A 26,422-nucleotide genomic window follows, 5' to 3' on the forward strand; every position below is an offset into this window, starting at 1 on the left:
AAGTTTAAGGCGTATTCGGCTCTAACTCCCAACCTACGAGTCCGAATAACATTCTATCAGTTGTCATAGGTCGTAATTGTCATGGAGAAGCTGTTTGTCAGAGCCACATGGTGGTTCGGGGGCTATTTTGAATTTTTGCCCTTAGAAAGCTCTTTTTCGAGTAAGTTTAAGGCGTATTCGGCTCTAACTCCCAACCTACGGGTCCGGATTACATTCCGTCAGTTGTCATAAGTCCTATTTGTCATGGAGAAGCTGTTCGTGAGAGCTACATGCTGGTTTGGGGGCTTTTTTGAATTTTTGCCCCCAAAATGCCGTTTTTCGAGTAAGTTTAAGGCGTATTCGGCTCTAACTCCCAACCTATGAGTCCGGATTACATTCCGTCAGTTGTCACAAGACTTATTTGTCATGGAGAAGCTGTTCGTGAGACCCACACGGTGGTTCGGGGGCTGTTTTGAATTTTTGCCCCCGGAAAGCTCTTTTTGAGTAAGTTTATGCCATATTCGGCTCTAACTCCCAACCTATGGGTCCGAATAACATTTCGTCTGTTGTCACAAGTCCTATTTCTCATGGGGAAGTTGTTTGTGAGAGTCACGTAGTGATTTGGGGGCTGTTTTGAATTTTTTCCCCCAAAATGCCCTTTTTCGAGTAAGTTTAAAGCGTATTCGGCTCTAACTCCCAACTTACGAGTCCGAATTACATTCCGTCAGTTGTCACAAGTCCTATTTGTCATGGGGAAGTTTTCCTTGAGAGCCACACGGTGATTTGGGGGTTGTTTTGAATTTTCGCCCCCCAAAACTCCCTTTTTTGACTAAGTTTAGGGCGTATTCGGCTCTAACTCCCAACCTACGGGTCCGAATTACATTCCGTCAATTGTCACAGGACATATTTGGCTCTAACTCCCAACCTCAAGCTTACAAAGTATAAGTATGATTTGTTCCTCCATTTTCTCCAAATCAGTCGCCCCCAATGTCTTTGAGCACAACTGTTTGAAAAAGTTTCCCAACTCAAAAAGTGTGGTCCCAATCTCCTCGTAAAGGTATCCATGCATGACAATTGGAAGTAGTTGTAGTAGAAGGACATGACAGTCATGAGTTTTGAGTCCAGGTGATTTTCCACCATGAGCGGTGACACAGTTGGATATATTTGTTCCATAGCCATCTGGGTACTTAATCGATTGGAAGAAATAACAAAAACCTTGTCTCTCTACCAGGGACAATGTGTACGATGCCAGAGGCTTCTCGAATGAGCCATTGGAACGCCTCTTCAAGTATAACTCCTTTCGTATCCGCATTTCTTCTAGGTCAAAGCGTGCTTTATCTGTGTCCTTGTTCTTGCCATCAATGCTAAGTAGTGTCCCAACCAGATTGTCACATATATTCTTCTCTATGTGCATGGCATCAAGGTTGTGTCGAAGCTTCAGTGTTTTCTAATAGGGTAGGTCAAACATAATGCTTCTTTTTGCGGTGGATTTTCATTCCGTTGTCTTTTTCGGTTGTTTGGATGCTTGCCATACAGCTTGTATCTCCTCAAATCAATTTGCTGCAGTATTTGTTCTCCCGATAACTCCACAAGTTTGGACCGATGCTCATTTTGACCATTGAAGAGCTTACTTCTTTACCAAATATGGTTCTCGGGCAAGTAGCGGCGGGCACCCATGTACCCCGTCTTACTTTGCAAACGCTGAGATGATGCATCCATGTTACAATTAGGGCAAGCTAAGTGTGATAACCCTGTCTTGTGTTAAGTTAATTAATCGTGTTCATGTTGTGATTATGTGATTAATTTGAATTTGGGTGTTAATTGCATGATTATATGTGAATTTAGCCATATATCTGTTCACCGTAGGAAAATCTACTCAACTTACTGTTGAGAACTGAAAATTGAAGGCCTTATCGGCCACAGAAACCAAAATTGACTATGCCATTGTGATTAACGTAATTTAGAGAGCCTATGGTGAAATTTAATTAGAAATTAATTCGAAACAAAATAATTAGATTCAAAATGATTAAAGTAGAGCATCATTACTTAGCCTTAATCAATTTGATTAGCCAAGCCTATAAATAGGCCTATATACACTCAATTCTATCTTTTGAACTCATCTTGGCTAAAATCATATTCTATAGAGAGAGAGAGGGCCAGTTTAGAGAGAGAGAGAAGCCATCCTTGTAGACTTTTGCAAGAGAATTCAAGATTTGAAAGGCTAGGCCCAAGAATTAGCTAGAATTGGAAGATTGAAGCCTCTAGGTGAGTAGTTAGACATGAATTCCTGAGTATTGAGTTGTGATTATGTGGAATCAAAGATGAATTGTGATCAAGAACATGAATTGAGTTGAATTTGATGATTTTGAAGTCAATGTACACATCCATGTAAGAAATTGCCATGAATTTGCATATTTGAGCATGAAACATGTAGTTCATGTTAATTTGAGAGTCCTTTACTACATGCATGTGAGAATTATCATGATATGAAACTCAATTCTAAGGATTTATGATGTAATTAGAAGTTGATTATTGAAACATGAAGAATATGACACCAAATCATACATGCATGCATAGTTTTAATGAGCTCCATAATTTTGAGCATCATTTGTGCTATTTGAAGAGGGATTGGAGTCAATAATTGACATGCATAAATGATTCATAAAGATATGAAGTTTGTATGAAGTTTCAATGCATGAGCTTTAACCATACCAAGAAAAATGTTAAATGATTTGAGAATTAGATCATGGTTTTGGTCAATTGGTCTCAAAATAATCCATATTCTCATGCCATGCATCGACCTTCCATGTTTTTGTACCAAAAACACGAGCTTTGGGCCTTTGAATACTAAGTTTGAGCTTCAAATGCAAATCTGAAAATTCCAGAATTTGTCGAGTCCGCTCAAGCGGGGAATGCGCCGCTCGAGCCTAAAATGTTAGTTCCCCGAAGTTTTGCAGACATTGACATCTGTTCGAGCGTGAGGAGTGACGCTTGAGTGCCCAGTCATATGTTTTGACTCTCAGCTCGAGCGTCCAAAGTCACGCTCAAGCGCAAAAATGGGGCAACCAGTACTTTTGCAGACCAAAGGGGTCCGCTCGAGTAAAGAACCCTGTTTCTGAAATTATGAAAAGTGGTTTTGTGACTTGCTTTCCGTTCTCTTTCATTTCTAAGCACTCTTAGGCATGCATCGAACATTATAAATGAGTTAAAAGAATAAGAAAGAAGCCTAAGAGGAATGTATAAATTAAGAACGGATTGACTCGCTTGTGACCCATTATGTTTATGAAATGTATAGGGTCAAGCACAAGGGCAAATCATCCGGCAGATCACTATGAGTAATATCTTATTAAAGATATGTTCAAGTACGTTACTTTCCAAACGTTACTTCTGTATGAGCCTTATGGATTTGTAATTTGAATTATGGATGAATAGTCTGAATGACAGTCTTTTACACAGTACTGATTGAATACGAATGTGATTACGATCATGAGTATGACACACACATGGATACGATTATGGAAAAAAATGAATTGGGTTGAAGGCCGTTTAACATGTATGATTAGGCCAAAGGCTGTTTGACATGTATGATTGGTCCAAAGGCCCTTTGACATGTATGATTGGGCCAAAGGCCGTTTGTTATGAATGATTGTTCCAAAGGCCGTTTGATATATATATGATTGGGCCAAAGGCCGTTTGACATGAACAAATTGGGCCCGAGGTCATTTGATAAGGATGAATTGGGCCTAAGGCCGTTTGATACGCTTGGGCCTGAGGCCGTTTGATATGACTGCTACAAATTTCTTTCATGTACTTTATTTTGATATTATTCACTGGGCTATCGCTCACTCTCATTTGTGTGTGTGTAGGTGAGCAAAGAGATATCCAAACCCAGCCCTAATGAAAGACATGAGAGGAGTCAAGTTTTTGTGGAGTTAGCCCAAACGTCTCACGCATGAGACCTTGTTTTCTTTCGTTCTTTTGTTCACTATTTTGTTACCCTAGTGAATATGTGGATCATCATGTATAAAAGCCTTTTATTTGGCTGACTACATGTTTGAAAGTTCCTGGGCATATGAAATGTTAATTTTGTTTATATGTGTAAGTTAATATGGAATGTTTGTTTTATGATGTAAGCACATCTCATTGGACAAAATTTTTAAGTCTGCTTCCGTTTTATCCCCTATTCTATTGAAATATGTTTGATTAGGTTTGAGGCCATAGGTAATCTCATGATTGCTGGCCGGTTATGACCTTAATCCGTAGGGGCGGATTCGGGTCATGACACCAAGTAACCTTTTTGTAGTCCAACCAGACATGGTACCATATGCGGGGAAGTCATTGATGGTCCACATGACTGCTACATGCACTTTAAATATTTGACCGTTTGAGGCATAATATGTTTGCACACCATGCTCCCACAAATTCATAACTCCTCCACTAATGGTTGCAAGTAAACATCGTTGTCTCTTCCAGGGGCAGATGGACCGGGAATAAGCATTGGCATCATCAAAAATGGCTCTTTCATACACTTCCACGGGGGAAGATTGTAAGGCATTAAGAGTACATGCCACATGCTGTACGATGTGCTCATGTTTCCAAACGGATTGAAACCATCCATGGCAAGCCCTAACCTTACATGTCGGGGTTCCACAAAAAATGTAGGATAATGCATATCAAAGTCCTTCCATGCGTGACCATCGGCTAGATGCCTTAACATTCTATCATCCACGCGTTTCTCTTTGTGCCATCTCATATCTGCAGCGGTTTTTTTCGACATGTATAATCTCTTCAACCTCGGTGTCAAAGGAAAGTGCCTAAATATTTTGTGAGGAATCTTTTTACCACTCACATTGTTGAACTTGTATCTAGAATCCTTACATGTAGGGCAATTATCCAATTTTGCATTGTGCTTCCAAAACAAAATACAATCATTCTTGCATGCATGAATGGCCTCGTATCCCAAACCCAATTCATGTAAGAACTTTTTCGCTTCATAAAGGGTCCATGGAACAGTTTCATCACACTTTGGGAGAATGTCTTTGAAAACTTGTATAACCATATCGAAAGATTTGTCGATCCATTTATTGTACATCTTAATATAAAGCATCTTAATAACGAAGGACAACAGGGAAAACTTTTCACACTCCGAGTACACTTTGTGTCGAGCATCATCAAACAATCTAATGAACTTCACTAAATTTTCTCTCTCCGAGCTATTAGGTTCTTCGTCAATATGATCATTCATGAGGCCACTCATGTAAATCTCTTCTAACATAGTAGGCAACTCGCCCAAATTATTGTCAATGTCAAAAATTGTAACTCCATCTCTTTCACCATCATCGTTTAACACACTAGGCTGATCATGACACAATGGAACATGTTCCCCGTGGTGCACCCAAGTTCTATAAGAACACGTGATTCCTCTTCGAATCAAGTACAACCATATAACTTGTTGGCTATGTTTTGTGCCATTCAAGCAATCGACACACGGACAACGAATGTTATCGTGTGGGCCTAAATCCTTCGTAACAAAGTCAATAAATGACTTAACACCTTGTTGGTATTCTTTATTTTTCAACCTATCTTTTATCATCATCCAACTCTTGTCCATCTTTTGAACCCTACAAGTCAAGCAAAATTAACGTAGGAATGGACAACAAATAAACAAAAATACTCAGCAATGGAATTGCGTATCTTTTATCATCATCCAACTCTTGTACATCTTTTACGACAAAAGTTTTAGTTTTCACTTATTTGCAACATAGATTAAAATTTGGAAACACATGGTTTAGGGATTGTATTCAAAAGTTAGGGTGACACAACTAACTATTTGGACTATACAAGTACAACGTAAACGAGAAGAGGTAAAAAAGAATGAGAAAATTCACCAAACACAATCATCGTAAGTACAAGAAACAACCAAGCTACCATCAAAGGTTACGAATTATAGTAAACAACCAAAGCTTAAATGCTTGTTCCACTGTGGGTGAAGTTGTAGAATGTTCCTTAGGAGAAAATATGGTTTAGGTATATTGCTAGCATCATTGGGACTCCTCTCTACTTGAATCAGCTCACGTTTACTAGAAAAAAACTTACTTTTGTTATAGGAGCAAACTTACAAAAGTGTGATGTTTGCAAGGGTTTGGTCTCATAAGCAATAGACATTGCATCCTCCCTCTTATACACGCAATAGTGGAGAGTGAAGAAGGCTCAAACACAAAAGCCAACAATGTAGAAAGTAATGAAAAAGAAAAATAGGAAAGCTGGTATGCAAGTTTGTTTAACAAATATCAACAAAGAAATGACACAAGGTCCTCCACCTCTTCTATATCTATTGTCTTTGAAATCCTCAAATCTTGTGAAATTGGAGTTTTAGGTAATAGCAAATTCACTTCTAATCAAGAGTTGCCATACCAAAAGAATGTTCTAAATTATTCTCAAGGCACGCTCAACAAGGATAAGAAAAAGGACCACTAAAGAATCCACATTGTGATAAGCTAAAAATTTGTGTATCTTATTTATATTATTTGAGGATAGCCATAAAATATGACCGAGTAGGACTTTTGAGGATGGCCATAAAATATGACAATTTGGGTGAAGTAGGATAATAAAGAAAATACAAACAAAATTTATAAAAAAAAAAATAAAAAAAAATCACTCATAATGATGTATCTTATTTATATTATTAAATAAAAATTAAAATGTCTATCAATTTAGTTTATAATTATAAAAATATCATTATTTCATCAATTTTGCCTTTAATATCATTTTTGTTTTAATAATGGTGCATCAATCTCCTTGTATTGTCTTTCAAGTGTTAGATGACACTTTTGCACTATATTTGGCAAAATTTATGAGAAGAATGATACAATACATGAGCAAATAATTGACCAAACTGATGAGAATACATATTAATTATATTTAAACAGATGAGAATACATACACAGATAATCTCAATCTCAGAACACAAAATTTAAACTGATGAGAATACACAGAGAACATACAAACAGAGAATACATAAACGGAGAATACACAGATAATTTGATTGAGATTATATTTAAACTGATGAGAATACATACAGAGATTATCTATGTATGTGTCAGTTTAGATTACCCAATCTCAAAATACATATTAATTATATTTAAACTGAATCTTCGCCACTACATCTAAACTGATTACCCAATCATAGATTACGCATTCAGTTCAATCCATTTAAATGTAAACTAATTCATGTGTTGCTAGGCTTAGTGTAAACCCAATCTGTAAACTGAAGATTCAGTTTACAGTTTAAATGTAAACTCAATCTCAACATACATACACAGATAATCTCAATCTCAAAATACATACACAGATCAGATAATCTGTGTATGTAAATTTCATACAGATTTACATAAATAGTGACGAGTATAATACATGAGAGAGAAAATTTCAATGAAAATAATTAGAATACATGAGATTAGATAGACAATTAATGGATTAGAGCTTTGAAACTAATGAGAGAGAAAGGAAAAAGATGGGGAAAGGTATCAAACCCTAAAATCAAACCCATTTACAACATCAAACCTATAAAACTCTAGTAATGAAACCACTTCAAACAAACCCATTTCAGAAATTACGAAAAAATAAACCGAAATGGGTAGAATAAAAACCCTAGACCAAGAGTTCACAGTTAGGGAAATAGAAGAAAGGGTAGAGAGAGAGAGAGAGAGAGAGAGAGAGAGAGAGATGGAGAGAGTGAGACCGAGACAGAGAGCGATAGAGCAAGAGAGCAAAAGGGAATGAACCTGTTAACGGTGGTGGCTGTGGTGATTTGCGGCGTATGGGGAACGACGGTGCTAAGGATGCGAGGTCGTGAGGTTTGCTAGTGATTTACGCAGCGGAACGACAGAGCAAGAGATGTTCTGTGGCTATGTGTATACAAAGAGAAGCAAAATGTGTGAGATAGGCACGAAAATAAATCTAAAACATTTGGAGCTTTAGCGACTACATGTTTTATTTGCTGGCAAAAGTTAATATATAAGGAGTAAATAATTTTATATAGCAACTAATGTTTTTGTTTGTCACCTTCTGAATCATTGGCAACCAAACTTGTGTGGTCGCTAAAAGGTTTTGAATATCATCTGCTGCCATTTGGCGACTAAAGATTATTTTGTCGGTAAAAGATATAAGACACCGACTAAAAAACAATTTAGTAGCCTAAAATATATACTATCGGCGACTAAACGTTTTTAGTAGCCTATGATGGAATATTTAGCGACAAAAATATTGTTTGGTCGCCAATAAGCTATATTTCTCGATTAAAAAAATTTAACAACTATATCATTTGGTGACCAAATAAATTTAGTAGCTAAAACTAATGTTACAATGACTAAAGATTGTTTTCGTCGGCAATTGTTCAATAATTAGCGACTAAATAATAATTTAGTAGCCAATTGTGCCATTATTAGTGACTGAATTTATGTTAGTCGTTGATAAGCAATATATACCGACTAAAAAACTTTAGTAGCTAAATCTTGTATTTTTTGCTGACTAATAAAATATTTAGACTCTAATTCCACCACTTTTGGCGACTAAAAATTGTTTAGTCGCCAAATTTAGTCACCAAAAGTATCATTTCCTGTAGTGCCACCGCTACAAATCCATTGCCGCAAATCCACAGTCTCTAATCCACAGTCGATCTCGATGAAGCCAAGAAAATCCTCGATCACAAATTTGATACAGATCTTATGCAAATCTACTACCATCTCTTCCATTCAATGTTATTCCTTAGCAATGTTCACTATCTCTTCCCTTTCTCTATTTTCCTTCAATTTCTACCATTTCTTCACAGAGGGTCTGTAGCGCCCCAAAATATATACATTCGATAAACCCAATTTAACTCATAAGATGATCAAATTCTCAATTATTCCATCATTAACATAAGAGGGAGAATGATAAATGTTACATTCATTAATGTAAGGACCAAAACCCCTTTCTTTTCTATTCATGACTTTCTAGTAAGAATCATAAAAGAAATCACATGCATTCATACATTCATTATTTATAAAATATAAATCTATGGCATGTGATGATAGATATTTAAAGCAAGCTAAGTACAAAATAATGCCCTATTGGCTACAGGTTCCAAGACCTTGCCTGGTTGCACAAAAAAGGTGTTCATACCCAAACATGAATAGCCCTTGGCTTACAAAAAGAAAACAAATAAAAGCCGAGCTTCGTGCTCCAAAAGTTCGTCCTTGTCTTCACTTCGGCAAAGGCACATCGCAATCACCTGAAAATGGTTTCCACTAAGGGATAAGCATAAAGCCCAACAGAGATAATCTAAATAAAGTGCATGCAGTTTAACAATGTTATGAGGTGCAATGCATGTGAGACGCCAATGCCAAAATTCATAGGTTTTCCCATTTTGAAATTCTCATGGCATGCACTTGTTCAGAAACATAACCAATTCAATCATCCATTTGATAGAACAAGGGGTGGTAAATACGACACTGGTAATCCCTAGGCTGGTGTCTGCAAGTAAGCATATCAAGCACTTCTAATCACCACTTTATCAATCTCTCACTGAAAGGTACGTGGTACCTCCTCCGCGCATATTTTCGGTCTTTCACCCTAGACACTCAGGCCAACTTAAATAATACCAAACTACACCCCTTATCCGGACTTATCAAACGTATTTATCCCATAACTCAACACATTTCAAATATTCTTAATGAATCAATTTGAAAATCAATTTATCAAATCTAATGCAAGGATTAAAATCAAGAGATTATGCAATGTTCAATGCCATGCATGAATTTGCAAATACTTTACTTTTTACCTACTTCACATGTAATTTCTACAACAATCAATACAACCCTCCACTGGTTGCCAAAACAATTATCTCTATACAAAAATAAAAATTTCAAGGGACAAATATAACTCATAATCTCATATTTTCAATAATTTCAATATAGGAGTAACAATCACATGTTTAATCTCCTCTTTCCCAACTCAATCAAGAATCATAATACTTTTCTAGAAATTTCATCAATTTTTCCTTTTTATTCAAACTCAAGAATTTCCCAAGAATTTTCATAATGCCAAACACAACATATATTTCTTTCGACTTTTCTCAATACCTCAACATGATAAATATTTTCATCTTTCTCAAAAGTTCAATATTTTCAAATTAAACAATTTTCAAAAGAAACCTTAATGGTTTTTAATGTTCAACATTCTCATCAATCTCATCCCTTTAAACATCCACTTTTAAATTCTCATTTGTTCAAATACACATATATTTTTAACTCTTGTAAGTTTTTCACAAACTCATCCCAAAAATCTAAATCTTAATATTTTAAATTTTTAGGATTTTATTAAAATTTGGGAATTTCTCATTAAAAAAATACATTCCTCCATCCATGAGTCATACAAAAAAATCGAACTCAACTAATAAGAGATTTTCAAAAAAGTTGAGAACTTCCCCCTTTTCATACATTAATATACCATTAATAAAATCCTAATCTTTTCAAATATCACACTATCAAAATAACACATAATAAAGTTAAAACACATACACAATGTTTAAAAGCTAGAAGAGGAAATAAGCAAAAACCCTAATTTTTGACTTTGTTAGATTTCGATCTCCACTTGTCAAAACGCTGCTCTTGCCAAACTCTTCACTTTGATCTTAAGAACTATGGCCTAAAACCTAATCAGTGTGTTTGGTTTGAGTTTTCTGAATTAAGTTTTTTGAAAATTGACTTTTTTGGTTTTGTTTTTTTTTGTTTTTGTTTTTAGTGAATATTTTTTAAATTTTAAACATTTTTTTTTTACTTTTTTAGATGCACCTTACTTAGATGTATCTAAAAAGTAAAAAAACTTGTGAAAAAATATTTTAAAAAATTAATAAATACATAAAAATATAAAAAATGTACTGAATTCTTGTATTTTTTTTTTTGTATTTTTGGTATTTAGTGAATTTTTAAAAGATTTTTTTTACAATTTTTTTACTTTTTAGGTGTATTTATGTTAGGTGTGTCCAAAAATTAAAAAAAATTCTTAAAATATTAAAAAAATTCAGTAAAAATAAAAAAATACGAAAAATAAGAAAGTATAATTTTCTGAAAAATGTTTTTTGAAAAGTGGAAACAAGCAAGGTGAATAGATTTTGGCAAATCAAAAATTTTACATGATAAATGTAACAACAAAAGAGAGAGAGAGAGAGAGAGAGAGAGAGAGAGAGAGAGAGAGAAAGAAAGACAGAGAGAGAGCGAGAATTGTGCCAATTGAAAGGAAGAGGAATGAGAAAAATTCTTGGGTGAAGATAGGGTACCATGTGGCATGTCACATGTTGCCTTCAACCAATCACAAACACCATGGCCTCCCATGTTGTCTCCCCATCACCCAACACATAAATGTAGCTATAGCGATCCCGGGTTTACCCTTGTTGTATAGTGATCCGAACATGTGTCCGTGGATGTTGGTAGTTGTTTATTATCTTGTTTACATCCTTTCTTACTTTGTATTTGAGTTATAGGATGTGTTGAGCGGGTTTGTTACAGGTTGGTTGAGTTTAGAAACCAAAACTAGTTGCCCAGATTTTTGGCCTGTACGCTCGAGCGGAGGTGTTGGCGCTCGAGCGTAGATTACACCCATTCAGTATTTTCCTGTGCAGCGTTGTACGCTCGAGCGTGGTATTGGCCGCTCGAGCGGGGTTGTCTGAGTGCCGCTCGAGCGTAGGGTTGGGAGCTCAAGCGGAGGCCTGGTTCTGCAAAAGTGCTGGGCGAGTGCATTCTGCGCTCGAGCGGGAGGTTGGCCGCTCGAGCGGAAGTCTGTGAGTGGCCGCTCGAGCGGGGTGTTTTACGCTCGAGCGGAGACCTGGGTTAAAGTCCCGAATTTGTGACTCTTTAAATCACTTTTTCACTTTCTCTTCTCTCTCTTACTTTTCCAAAATCACCATTGTTGAGCCTCTCACTCTAGACTCTACCTTCTCTCTAGGTTTTGATCTAGTAGGAGTGATTTACTCACCTTTGGCCTTTACAAAAAAGTTGTTGATCGTCGAGGGCTTCATTTTAATCTGAAAATCTCGGGTTTTGGAGCACGTTGGGTTTTGTCGTCTTCTCCTTTGGGACTCCGAATTTGAGGTAGGGATAACCTACTCCTCTCTATGGGTTTTGTCTTTAAATTTTGGTATTTTGAGATGTTGGGCTTGGTTTGGTAATTTTTTGAAAGTTTGGGGCTTTTGTGTAATTTTACAAAAGTTGGGGTTTTATTCATAATAAACCTAGATGCATGTTTGGCATAGAAAAATGGAACGATTGTTGAATCATTGATGAAAATGGGACCTAAGGGTTGAAATGGTAATTATGGAAAATGGCCTAATTACATTGTTTAATTAATTGGGATAATTAATTGGTGAGAAATGAGGAAATGAAATGTTGATTGAATATCCATTTGTGCATTTATTTTCTGTTTTAGAAATAACTGCTTTGGGCTATCGGTGGAGGATAGTCGAGATTGTTGTAGACAATGCTTGATGATTAGGTAAACGGAAACTAATCAATGGAATGTGTCATGGAACTTGACGGTTGATAGAATACATTAAATGTGTGTATTGTGTGATTGTATATAGAACCAATGTGTTTATATACGTTATGTGTAGAGGAGGAGATAGGGGATGTACTCCGCGGTTTAGGGGAAGATAGGGGATGTACCTCTAAACCGGATAGGTATTGGGAGGAGATAGGGGATGAACTCCGTAGACACAGCTCATATGCTTGTCTAGAGAAGTGAAGATAGAGCTCATATGCTTATCTTTGTGAAGTGTGGATACAGCTTGTATGCTTATCTGTGGATATTGTTGATATACATATCTGTTGTAGAATGTGGATACAGCTTATATGCTTATCTGAGGATATTGTTGTTATACATATCTGTTGAGAATGTGGATATAGTTTTTATGCATATCTGAATGTGAGATATAGTTTTTATACATATCTGTGGAAACGATGATAGAGCTAGTATGCTTATCTGTTGTTAAAGGGAAAATGAAAAGTAATTGGGACTTGTAAGTCGTTGACATAAATATGTTATTTATGTGATTGTATCAGTTTTGACCAACTATCAATTGCTAATGTTTTAGTCATTGTCCATGGTTGGTTTAGTGCATTTCTACTGGGCTGTGGCTCACCCTTTATGGGAATATCATTTTCAGGTGCAGGAAGCATGCCACCTCCAAGGACATAGCTTGGGAGGTTAGAGGCGGACATAGTGTAGTTGTTTTACTTTTGATGTATTACATGTAACTTCAAGCCAAGGGCTTAATGTGTAAACGAGTTAGTACTCTTTTGTTGAAACCAAGTGTTAACTTGGAAAGCTGTAAGCCCGTAGGGCATTTTGTTTTGATGTTAACATGTAATACTTATGTAATGAAACTCAATGAAATAAAGGAATGTGGTTAGTTTATATGTAAATGCTTGTCTTATCTGATGGGTTTAATGTTATTATTTTGAGGGCGTTACAACTTGGTATCAGAGCGTACCGGGTTCGAATACTTTGGGTACGTGGGAAGTGATTAGGATCACAATGGGTTTGTCTCGCTTGATAGAAACGTAGATGTAGTACCATATGCTATGTGTTTATTTGATAACATGCTTATGTGACTATGTGGGTATGGGATTTAATTTCTAGGATGTTGATTGGATCCTTGAGTTTCTGGGAGTCTTGTTGGAAAAGCACTTGATCAACGCTGTTTCTAACCGGAACTCTAGTAACGCCTCGGGACTATCATTATCCGGAAATGAAGTTTGTAAGTGCTTATGTGTTTATGTGCTTATGTGGAGTGAATTACAGTTGTCCATGCATTAGGACGTGAGTGTTTAGTTTCGGCACACTTATGAATGTGCTAACGTTCTGTGTTGCCTTTATTAGGATGTCAGGACGAGGAAGAGGTGCTAGGCGTGGTAGACCTGCGAGGCAGGAAGTACCGTTACAGGGTGAGATTCCGGCAGTGCAGGAGGGAGTTGGGCAGGCCAATGTGGCCGAGCCAGTGGGTCAGCAGGCTATGGGTGCCTTGGCCAGAGAGATAGCAGGAGCTTTGGGTATTCTTAGAGCTGGGAATCAGGCAGCTGAGACAGGGCCTTCCTTCTTGAAGAGGGAGTTCTTCCGGTGTAATCCGGACGAGTTTATCGGGGATCCTAAAGAGCCGCTTAAGGCAGATGAATGGCTCGAACAGACAACGAAGACGTTTGAGATGCTTGGCATCGAGGACGGAGCACTGAAAGTGACCTTGGCATCCTTCCAACTGAAGGGAGATGCGGGTCAATGGTGGAAGTACGAGAAAGCTCGTGTTGGTGGTACTTGGGAGGCGTTTGTGAATGCTTTTCAAGAGAGGTTTTTATCAGCAGCAGCTAGGGAGAAGCTGAGGGATCAGTTTAGCCGGCTTAATCAGCAGGGCTTGTCAGTGGCCGAGTTTGAGGCTACTTTTACCAGTCTGTCTAGGTTTGCACCTGAACTGGTGGCGTCTGAGGAACGCCGTTGCTATGAGTTTGAGCGGAAGTTGAGGCGGGGCCTCAAGTTGAGAATTGGTGGGTCTTATATTCGAGAGTATAGACACCTAGTGGACGCTGCAGCTCATATGGAGCTTATGATGCAGGAGGAGGATGAGGGTCAGAGAGGCTCCAAGAGGAGCCAGGATAGTCAGAGTGATGGCAGGAGACAGAAGGGTTATAACCCTCAGCAGTCGCAGGGTGGTGTTGCTAGATCGACCTTTCCAGTGCCGAGTGCAGGCTCCGGGAGAGGTGGTCAGGGGGATTTCACCTGTTACAAGTGTGGCCAGCTGGGTCACAAGGTATCTGTTTGCCCGCAGAAGGGTGGGGGTCAGAAAGCTGCTTCTTCTTCAGCTAGACCGCAGAGTCAGAGTTTGGGCAGGGGGCAGCTCTTGACTTGTTATCAGTGTGGACAACCTGGGCACATGAAGAGGTTTTGCCCACAGTTGAGTGCCACTTCGGGAGCGTCTGGTTCTAGGCAGACGCAGGGTTTTCAGCCAGCTCAGTCTGTGCAGGCCTCGAGGGCCAATCCGGGAGCTTCGTCATCCCAGTCTGTGCAGCAGTCTTTTGCTCCGAGAGGTGAGCAGGTAGACCAGGGGCCTACGGGGCGCGTGTATGCTGTTACCGCGCAGGATTTAGTACCGGCTCCATCAGTAGTGAAAGGTACTTTTCTGTTTTGCAACTCAGTTGCTAATGTGTTGATAGACACGGGTGCATCTCATTCTTTTGTATCTGCTACATTTGCATCTGTTTTGGAATTGGAGTTAGCACAGTTAGCATCTCTTATTTGTGTGGTATCGCCTTTGGGTGGTGAGTTGATTCTGAAACAGGGTGTTAGAGGATGTGATATAGAGGTCGCCGACTATAGGCTTTCTTTTCCGTTTGTTGTCATGCCCATGAAGGGTTTTGATGTTATTTTGGGTATGGACTGGTTATCGTCATACCGGGCTGTTATTGATTGCTACCGCCAGAGGGTTACATTGTGTACCTTGAGCGGGGAGTGGTTCCATTTCTTGGGAGACCGGGTTGGTAGTGTTTTGCCACCGGGGTATGATTCGCGAGGGCGAAGTGAACTTAGTAGTCTACTTGCTAGCTTTGAGAGTGGTGAGAGTGGTGAGACCCAGCATGTATTACCGAGGGTGGTTTGTGAGTATTCGGATGTCTTTCCCGAAGATCTTGTTAGTTTGCCACCTCACCGAGAGATAGAGTTCTCTATTGATTTAGTGCCTGGTACGGCGCCGATTTCTATGGCACCTTACCGTTTTGCTCCAGCAGAGTTGGTTGAGTTGAAAGTTCAGCTCCAGGAATTGCTCGATAAGGGCTTTGTTCGCCATAGTGTTTCACCGTGGGGAGCACCGGCACTCTTTGTTAAAAAGAAAGATGGTGCCTTGAGATTGTGTATAGACTACCGGAAGTTGAATCGGGCTACGGTTAAAAATAAGTACCCTATGCCCCGTATAGATGATTTGTTTGACCAGTTGAAGGGTTCCCGTTGTTTCTCTAAGATAGACTTGAGATCGGGTTACCATCAGTTGAGGGTCAGGGAGGAAGATGTTCCTAAGACGGCATTCCGTACGCGGTATGGCCATTATGAGTTTTTGGTGATGCCATTCAGACTTACTAATGCACCGGCAGTCTTTATGGACTTGATGAACCGGATTTTCCAGGAGTTCTTAGACCGATTTGTGGTTGTTTTCGTGGACGATATCCTTATCTATTCGTCTTCTGAGGAGGAGCACGAGGCACACTTGAGAGTGGTGCTTGAGTTACTTAGAGCCCATAGGCTGTATGCCAAGTTTGGGAAGTGTGAGTTCTGGCTGGGGGAAGTCAAATTCTTAGGCCACGTGGTATCCGGGGAAGGGGTGTCTGTTGATACATCCAAGGTTGAGGCAGTGCAAGATTGGGCACAGCCTAAGAGTGTGTTTGAGATCCGCAGTTTTTTGGGATTGGCTGGGTATTACCGTCGGTTTGTGAAAGATTTCTCCAGGTTAGCGTCACCGTTGACTAGACTGACTCAGAAGGGAGTCAAGTTTGTGTGGAGTGAGACTTGTGAAAAGTCGTTCCAAGAGTTGAAAATTAGATTGACCACCGCTCCGGTGTTGATTATTCCGGAGAGAGGGTTGGGTCATGCGGTTTATTGTGATGCTTCACGAGAGGGTTTGGGTTGTGTGTTGATGCAAGAGGGAAAAGTGGTAGCTTATGGCTCACGTCAGTTGAAAATACACGAGAAGAATTACCCCACACACGACCTAGAGTTAGCAGCTGTGATCTTTGCCTTGAAAATCTGGAGGCACTACCTTTATGGTGAGAGGTTCGAGGTATTCTCGGATCACAAGAGTTTGAAGTATCTGTTTACACAGAGAGACTTGAATCTGAGGCAGAGGAGATGGATGGAGTTCATCGAGGATTATGATTTTGAGTTGCATTATCATCCGGGAAAGGCCAATGTTGTGGCCGATGCCCTTAGTAGGAAAACCATTAGTGATGTAGCTTGTATAGCCATCCGGGAATGGGTGATGTTGGGAGCACTTGGCGAGTTTGATTTGCTACTGGGCGAATCTGTTGAGGCTGCGGCCTTGTTTTCTGTCGTTGTGCAGCCTACACTTGTGATTAGAGTGTTAGAGGCACAGAGAGGTGACCTTGAGGTAGAATCCCTCCGAGAAAAGATCTCCAGTGGGAAAGTTGAGAAGGGTTTGACGGTATATCCCGACCTGAGTGTGAGATACCGAGACCGTTTGTTTGTACCGGAGTCTTGCCGAGAGGAAGTACTCCGAGAGTTTCACCATTCGCGCCTTGCGGTGCATCCGGGAGGTACTAAGATGTATCAGGATTTGGGTCGCCAGTTTTGGTGGCGGGGTATGAAAAGAGATGTGGCTGTTTTCGTATCGAAGTGCCTTACTTGCCAGCAAGTGAAGGCCGAGCATCAGAGGCCAGCGGGTTTGTTGCAACCCTTGCCTATTGCCGAGTGGAAGTGGGAGCATGTCACTATGGACTTCGTTGTAGGTCTTCCGAGGACTCAGCGGGGTAGTGATGCTATTTGGGTGGTTGTAGACCGGTTGACTAAGTCGGCGCACTTTATTCCTATGCGCGTGAGAGATTCGGTAGATCATCTTGCCGATTTGTATATTCGGGATGTAGTGAGATTGCACGGGGTCCCAGTGACGATCGTCTCAGATAGAGATCCTCGTTTTACTGCTAGGTTGTGGCAGAGTTTGCAGAGTGCACTGGGCACTAAGTTGACCTTTAGTACGGCTTATCATCCTCAGACTGACGGACAGTCCGAGCGTACTATTCAAATCCTCGAGGATATGCTTCGGGGTTGTGTCCTGGACTTCAGTGGGACGTGGGAGAGGCACTTGCCATTGGTAGAGTTTGCCTATAACAATAGTTTTCAGTCTAGCATCGGTATGGCACCGTTTGAGGCCTTGTATGGCCGACCGTGTAGGTCTCCAGTTTGTTGGGCCGAGGTGGGTGATGCACCTTTGTTGGGTCCGGAGTTGGTTAGGGAGACGACGGAGAAAGTTGAGCTTATCCGTAGGAGGCTTGTTACAGCCCAGAGTCGACAAAAGAGTTATGCCGACCGTAGGAGGAGGCCTTTGGCGTTTGAGGTAGGTGATCATGTCTTTCTGAAAATATCACCTAGGCGAGGCCTGATGAGGTTTGGGAAGAGTGGGAAATTATCCCCTCGGTTTATTGGTCCTTTTGAGATCCTTGAGAAGATAGGTGAGGTTGCTTATCGGTTAGCCTTACCGCCGCAGTTGTCCGGAGTGCATGACGTGTTTCATGTGAGTATGCTTCGGAAGTATGAGCCAGATCCATCACATGTGCTGGATTGGAGCGATTTAGAGGTAGATGAGGATGCCTCGTATGAGGAGAGACCGGTTCGGGTCTTGGATAGGCGGGATCAGGTCCTGCGTGGTAAGACCATTCCTTTGGTGAAAGTCTTGTGGAAACATCACGGAGTGGAGAAAGCCACTTGGGAACGTGAGTTGGAAGTCCGTGAGAAATATCCGGACTTGTTTGTTGATGTGTGATCTTGTATTTAAATTTTACATTATGTTGAACTTAAGAGCTTTTATATATGTCTTAAGTTGTAAAACATTGAGAATGTTTTGATTATTGGAAGCATGTTTTGGAACTTGCCTCATATGGTAGTTGGATGTAACACTATATATGTTGAATATATTGTTGACATTGGAAAGTTAGTGCATAATGTTGGTGCATGTTAATAATACATATGTTGTTTACATATTGTGATATGTCTCTTGTTAAAGGGATGGGATGACCAGTAATGGGTCGAATTGTTGAATGTTAAAATGTAACATTGTTTAAAATGGAGGAAAACTTGTTTTTGAAAACTTGTGTTTAATTTCGGGGACGAAATTCTTTAAGGGGGGGAGGTTATAGCGATCCCGGGTTTACCCTTGTTGTATAGTGATCCGGACATGTGTCTGTGGATGTTGGTAGTTGTTTATTATCTTGTTTACATCCTTTCTTACTTTGTATTTGAGTTATAGGATGTGTTGAGCGGGTTTGTTACAGGTTGGTTGAGTTTAGAAACCAAAACTAGTTGCCCAGATTTTTGGCCTGTACGCTCGAGCGGAGGTGTTGGCGCTCGAGCGTAGATTACACCCATTCAGTATTTTCCTGTGCAGCGTTGTACGCTCGAGCGTGGTATTGGCCGCTCGAGCGGGGTTGTCTGAGTGCCGCTCGAGCGTAGGGTTGGGAGCTCGAGCGGAGGCCTGGTTCTGCAAAAGTGCTGGGCGAGTGCATTCTGCGCTCGAGCGGGAGGTTGGCCGCTCGAGCGGAAGTCTATGAGTGGCCGCTCGAGCGGGGTGTTTTACGCTCGAGCGGAGACCTGGGTTAAAGTCCCGAATTTGTGACTCTTTAAATCACTTTTTCACTTTCTCTTCTCTCTCTTACTTTTCCAAAATCACCATTGTTGAGCCTCTCACTCTAGACTCTACCTTCTCTCTAGGTTTTGATCTAGTAGGAGTGATTTACTCACCTTTGGCCTTTACAAAAAAGTTGTTGATCGTCGAGGGCTTCATTTTAATCTGAAAATCTCGGGTTTTGGAGCACGTTGGGTTTTGTCGTCTTCTCCTTTGGGACTCCGAATTTGAGGTAGGGATAACCTACTCCTCTCTATAGGTTTTGTCTTTAAATTTTGGTATTTTGAGATGTTGGGCTTGGTTTGGTAATTTTGTGAAAGTTTGGGGCTTTTGTGTAATTTTACAAAAGTTGGGGTTTTATTCATAATAAACCTAGATGCATGTTTGGCATAGAAAAATGGAACGATTGTTGAATCATTGATGAAAATGGGACCTAAGGGTTGAAATGGTAATTATGGAAAATGGCCTAATTACATTGTTTAATTAATTGGGATAATTAATTGGTGAGAAATGAGGAAATGAAATGTTGATTGAATATCCATTTGTGCATTTATTTTCTGTTTTAGAAATAACTGCTTTGGGCTATCGGTGGAGGATAGTCGAGATTGTTGTAGACAATGCTTGATGATTAGGTAAACGGAAACTAATCAATGGAATGTGTCATGGAACTTGACGGTTGATAGAATACATTAAATGTGTGTATTGTGTGATTGTATATAGAACCAATGTGTTTATATACGTTATGTGTAGAGGAGGAGATAGGGGATGTACTCCGCGGTTTAGGGGAAGATAGGGGATGTACCTCTAAACCGGATAGGTATTGGGAGGAGATAGGGGATGAACTCCGTAGACACAGCTCATATGCTTGTCTAGAGAAGTGAAGATAGAGCTCATATGCTTATCTTTGTGAAGTGTGGATACAGCTTGTATGCTTATCTGTGGATATTGTTGATATACATATCTGTTGTAGAATGTGGATACAGCTTATATGCTTATCTGAGGATATTGTTGTTATACATATCTGTTGAGAATGTGGATATAGTTTTTATGCATATCTGAATGTGAGATATAGTTTTTATACATATCTGTGGAAACGATGATAGAGCTAGTATGCTTATCTGTTGTTAAAGGGAAAATGAAAAGTAATTGGGACTTGTAAGTCGTTGACATAAATATGTTATTTATGTGATTGTATCAGTTTTGACCAACTATCAATTGCTAATGTTTTAGTCATTGTCCATGGTTGGTTTAGTGCATTTCTACTGGGCTGTGGCTCACCCTTTATGGGAATATCATTTTCAGGTGCAGGAAGCATGCCACCTCCAAGGACATAGCTTGGGAGGTTAGAGGCGGACATAGTGTAGTTGTTTTACTTTTGATGTATTACATGTAACTTCAAGCCAAGAGCTTAATGTGTAAACGAGTTAGTACTCTTTTGTTGAAACCAAGTGTTAACTTGGAAAGCTGTAAGCCCGTAGGGCATTTTGTTTTGATGTTAACATGTAATACTTATGTAATGAAACTCAATGAAATAAAGGAATGTGGTTAGTTTATATGTAAATGCTTGTCTTATCTGATGGGTTTAATGTTATTATTTTGAGGGCGTTACAGTAGCCCCCATTCTCTCAACCAATGAGAGAAGAGAAAGGTACTACATAGCACTTACCCTATCTGCACCCAAAAATTTAAAGAAGTGAAGTTGATTGGGATGGGGGCAGCCCTTCCATATGGGTTTGCTACCTCCTCATATTTTTTTTTTTCTTCTTTCAAATCAATACAAATATCTATCTATATATAGACATCTATATATATCAATTAAAAATATATCTCGACATCATTATAATATTTATAATATAAATGATATAATATTTTCTCACCACAAAATATATTTCGTTTGATGGTGCATACCATAAATATTTATAACTCTCTCAAGATTATAAAATAAATAAATAATAATAATAATAATAATAATAATAATAATAATAATAAAGCATGGTTACAAACGAGTCATGATTCAATCAATTAGATTCAAAATTAATAGAGTTTAATAATTTAAAATAAATCTCCAATTGAGAATAAAGTATAAACCAATTTTAAAAGACTTAAAATGGTCATCACCATTCACATAATTAAATATGAACCAAAATAATTAAGTACAGGCTAATCAAATAAATTTCAAAAATTAAATTTATATCTCATTTATTACTCAAGACCCAAGAATTACTATAACTAAAACTAAAAAAAATTGCCAAGCGGGCTTTACGAAGTCAAAATCAAGAAGTAATATAATTTATTTTTACCAATTTAAATAGAATGGTCCACGACACCACAACTATAATAGTATTAACTACATAATCAAACGATTTGAAAATTCATACCAATCTGACTCCAATCAATACCCAAGCCCATAAACATATTAAAAAAAAATACTAAACAGATATTGAAAAGAATAATAAATAAATAAATTCAATTTGATTCAACTCGTTACAGGGTCAATTGGTAAATGGAAGGAGGGGGAGGAGTGATTAGCAAAGAGAGAGAGAGAGAGGCGAAAGGGAGCACAAAAAATAGAGTTGAATACGGTAGGGAGAGGAATGATCAATATACTTTGCGGGGTTGAAAAAGTAAAAGGCATACTTTATAGGGTGTTTTCGTCTTTTTGCGCTCAAATGAAAGGGTATATGGTCATAGTATAGGCAAGTAACATCGTTTGTGCAAAATTGACGAATTAGGAGAATCTTGATATTGTCAGATAAAGTAAGGGAGGTTTATGTAATTATTGAAACTATATGGGCGGTCCTTGTATTTGTCAGAAACATAAGGGGAGATAAATGTAAATTACCCAATTTTTAATTTTGGCAAATTTTTCCTTAAATCCTGTAACATTATATCTTATCTTCTTTATTTGTGCTTAGAGACAAAATTTTTTGAGACTAAAGACTAGAAGATACAAAAATGCTACACACAAAGATGACCAAACACAGAACCAAACATAGAAACTATTCCATCGGACGACCGGAAGATACCAAGACAATTGCAGTCGACACCATGACAGTCGTAGTCGACAAGCTCTGGTTAGTCGTCTGAGCAGTTGTCCAGATGTACAATTTCTATGTTCAGTTCTATGTTTAGTCGTCTATGCGCCTAGACTTTTTGCTAGAGGATATAAGTGAAGTAAGATCTACACGGGCGGGTGGTAAGACTTGAAAACATCTTAGTAAAGCAAGAGCTTTAGCTAATGTACAAAAATCATTGATTCACAAAACACATACTTTAAACACCGTAATTGTATTTTATCATTTTTTTTTTTGGGTTAAACCACATAAGATTTATATGATATTTGGAATTGAAATAGGGGTAAGTTGCATTTTTCACCCTTATAGTTTGATTCAAATTTTACTTTAATATCTATAATTTCAAATTAAATAGTTTAATCCTTACAATTTAAATCTAGTTTTAGTTTGTCCTTTCCGTTCAAGTTAGAACTTAAAATTAACAATTTTGGAACACTTGTCAGTCTCCTAAGGTATACACGTAGGAAAAATTAACGAAAATTTGGATGAAATGGTCAAATTGAAACTGGATTAATGTAGGGACCAAAACATTAAATTTAAAATTACAAGAACAAAAGTGACATTTAAATAAAAATACATGAGTAAAAAAGTGTAATTAACCCTTCAAATAATCTTAAAACAATACATGAGAAAGATAATTCAATTCAATTAGAAGAATATTACAAGTGCATGAATGTAATGAATAAGTGGTGGTCATATCTTGTTGAGCTTGGCAAGAACAAAAACAGTGGCAGAAGTGACAACAGGGATGAAAATTTCATTAGGAATGACTTTGGGAATGATCTTCTGCTTGATGAATAGGGTGGTCATTGGAACCCCAAAGATGTAGATGAGCATGTCTTTTGCTCCAAAACCTGAAAACCTAGTCTTGAATACCAAATCTTGGAGGATTTTATTAAACTCTTCCTTTGTCACTTTGTCTTCGCCTTTATGGTGAATCTGGAAAAATCATAACACCCACACGGAAGCATCAATGATTCAATATTAGTTTCCACAAAGATATTTATTACAAAAGTCTAATTGCAAGGTATCGAACGCAAAATGTACAATTGTTTGTCACAAATTTGTGCATTTTGTATTCTTCTATAAACATAGCATTGTTGTATTTATTATGATCAGTCCTTTTTATTCTTTGTATGCATTTTGATTATAACAATGTCCGTTTATTATACATATGTGACATAATTTTGTTCTTGGGGTGGAAAAATTTAACCCGAGATAAGAATTTTATTGCAAAATGACAAAACAACCCTTCCATCGCCAACCAAACTTGGCATAAGAGTTTTTTTTTTTTAATTATTATTATTTATATAGTTAAAAAAAAGGAGATTATTTATAAATATCAATAAAATTACATCAAATAGACAATCAATTATGTAAGAAAGTCTAACAATATATACTCCAAACTCAACTCTAACACTAACTAGATCAATAAAAGAAGAAAAACTTGAATACAACGGTGATACCATGTCATTAGTATCACCATCCAATTATTTCTTATCTTTCATCCTCCATGTATATGTGTGATACCTGAACCATAAGGTTTACCTTCCACATCATGTGGTTTTATGTTGGTAATACCACACATTGAATTTTTACTCCAATACAAGAAAGAGCCTTATAATAAAAAATAAATAAACAATTAAAGAATGTCCTGTTAATTAAAAAAAAAAAAAATCAATTTTTGTATTTAACAAAAATTGACCTATTGACCTTTGATCAATCGGGAAAAAAACCTTATTGGCATTTGAATTGAGATTGTATAGAGTCATCAATTGAACTACCCTAATTAATTTCTAGTAAGAGTTCACTCATTCAAGAGTTAAGACACCAATTCAAAAGCTGTATTGGAGGCATGTTAGCAAAACTTTTGAAAGTTAATGTAATGCTTTTTTATTTTTGAATAACAAGCATGTCCTCCAAGGAGGCCTCATAATTAGCAATGGAGAAACTATGGGAAGAAAATTAGGAATTAAACTAGATGTAAAGATGCTTACTTTGAATACTTGCTCAAGTTCTGTTGTCTTTGGGACACGGAACTGTGTGCTACCAAGCGTTTTGTTAATTTCTCTGTCAATTAATAGACAAAACAAACCAACACAAATTGATTGCTCATAATTAGAAAATTACACCGCTATGCTACTACAATAGGTGTCCTGTTTTGCTTTTTATTTTTAATTTTCACTCCACAATATTTTTAAGATTAATATAACAATAATACCATGGCATCATCACTCACTTATCAATAATTCGCATTCCTAGTTTATAGCCATTGGATATGTAATATAGATGTTCTGTTACAATTGTATAATGGAGAAGATAATGGTCTATAATATAAACCATATATGGATCCTAAACTTTTATATTAACATATAGCTGCTAAATCTAACACGATCAAGTAACTATTACATCTAAATAGCAGAGCTCACTATGCTCGCTCACATGTCACTACAAATATATTCAATTTTTTTCTCAAATCAAAAAATTCGAACATTTCAAAAATTTAATAGAAAAAAAAAAAGAAGGGAAACTGATAGGGAAGAAAAGAAAAGTACTCGATGGTCTCACAAACAGCGTGGTAGAAGTCATCTGACTTCCACTCCCGGTGGACATGCTTATCGGTGCCTGCAAAGTATGTATTATAGCAAGTTTCTATTACTGGTCCAATTTCCTTGGCTTTGTTTTCCTCACTTCCTACACCAAAAATGATTCATAAAAAAAGAAAAAAAAGAATTACATTTTGAAAAGGACAAAAAATATGTGTTGTATTAAGTCACCAATTGTTTCAAAAATATAACAAACGGTTACGAAATGAGTCTAACGATACATATTAATCTATCTAACACCCTCTTTCACATGGAGAGACAAATAGAAAGAGAAATAAACAAGCAAACAGAGAAGAAGAAATCAAATGATGACAAAATAACAAATGCCAATTGAAAATTTTGAATCTAAGAACTCTCTTAATCTGAGGTCTGATACCATGTTGATGTGTGCGTTAGACAGAGAGAGGGTGATTTGCGTACCAGGAGCTAGTTTCTTAAGTGATTGACCCATCTATGTCTATCTCCTCCTTGACAATGTTGTGACAATAAGATTGTGATGGGTACACAAAAGTGAAAAAGAGGATTTAGGCTGAATTTTATGGTTGGGTATGGAGGCTTCAAAAGGGGGGAAGAGTATAATTGCATTGCTGAAGCAAGAAGCCAAGCCGTATGGTAGAGTACGCAAAGGAAGAAGGGATCAATCCTCATCCAATTCAAGTCCATACTTCTCATATATGTCAAGAATCAGTTTCACTAATTTATTTTTCAATTTATTTATTTTTTTTTTTTTTATTTTTGGAAGTTCTAAGCAAAGAAAAATTTCAAATAAGTGGGAAGTCAAAAAATATATTTTCAAACCATTGGAGATTTTTTTTTTTTTTTTTAATTGCAACGCACTTGGGAAGAAGAAAATTAATTACAAACTACAAATAAGAAAAATCTACTCATGAATTGACCATATTGCCCTTTCTCTTCCCTTTCCCTCCTTTCTTGCCTTCCTTCCTCTGTCACTCCAACTGCTGGCCACCACTGCAATACTCTCCCTCACAACCCCTAGTCCCTCCTTCATCCCACCATCACCACCACTATTATCACCTCTTCACTAACCCACGTTGCTCCCCCCACCACCGCCAATAGCTCCCCACCCCACCCAACAATTCTTTTCACCCAAACTCTAGCCACCATAACCACTCCAATCCCCAAAGTCCCTTCCCTTTGCAACGTTGTAAAATAAGATCGATGCAAGTGTTAACTATGCTCAGTTCAAGTGCAAATTGTATGTGGTTGTCACACTTGTCACTTAAAATATTTTAAAATATATCTCTATACAGAGAGGCAGAGGCACAAAGGGACTAAAGGGGTCATGTGCCCCTCTGACTTTTAATTTTTTATTTTTTTTG

General features: G+C 38.0%; 2 protein-coding genes across 2 annotated transcripts; both read right to left on the reverse strand.

Annotated features, from left to right (window-relative positions):
- Positions 1 to 4,402: 4,402 nt before the first annotated feature.
- On the reverse strand, positions 4,403 to 5,590 carry LOC145803567 (uncharacterized). Its single transcript, XM_082896871.1, has one exon. It carries the CDS (start codon positions 5,588 to 5,590, stop codon positions 4,403 to 4,405), a length of 1,188 nt encoding a protein of 395 aa, XP_082752997.1.
- A 17,448-nt stretch (positions 5,591 to 23,038) lies between these two features.
- Positions 23,039 to 25,654, reverse strand: LOC114278740 (uncharacterized). Its single transcript, XM_028220853.2, has 4 exons — positions 25,503 to 25,654; positions 25,032 to 25,170; positions 24,474 to 24,546; positions 23,039 to 23,415 (listed from the first exon to the last, which is right to left on the reverse strand). The coding sequence occupies exons 1-4, from the start codon at positions 25,531 to 25,533 to the stop codon at positions 23,170 to 23,172; spliced, it is 489 nt and encodes a 162-aa protein (XP_028076654.2). The 5' UTR covers positions 25,534 to 25,654; the 3' UTR covers positions 23,039 to 23,169.
- Between the last annotated feature and the right edge of the window lie 768 nt (positions 25,655 to 26,422).

The sequence above is a fragment of the Camellia sinensis genome, chromosome 12, assembly GCF_055761805.1.
Source record: "Camellia sinensis isolate YWXY chromosome 12, ASM5576180v1, whole genome shotgun sequence".
Lineage (NCBI taxonomy): Eukaryota > Viridiplantae > Streptophyta > Magnoliopsida > Ericales > Theaceae > Camellia > Camellia sinensis.

Coding starts and splice junctions, on each gene's coding strand:
- LOC145803567 (XM_082896871.1), bottom strand. CDS start 5,590: ATGGACAAGAGTTGGATGATGATAAAAGATAGGTTGAAAAATAAAGAA.
- LOC114278740 (XM_028220853.2), bottom strand. CDS start 25,533: ATGGGTCAATCACTTAAGAAACTAGCTCCTG. Junction 25,171..25,502: donor ACTTAAGAAACTAGCTCCTG/GTACGCAAATCA, acceptor TTTTTGGTGTAG/GAAGTGAGGAAAACAAAGCC. Junction 23,416..24,473: donor AACTTGAGCAAGTATTCAAA/GTAAGCATCTTT, acceptor TGATTTTTCCAG/ATTCACCATAAAGGCGAAGA.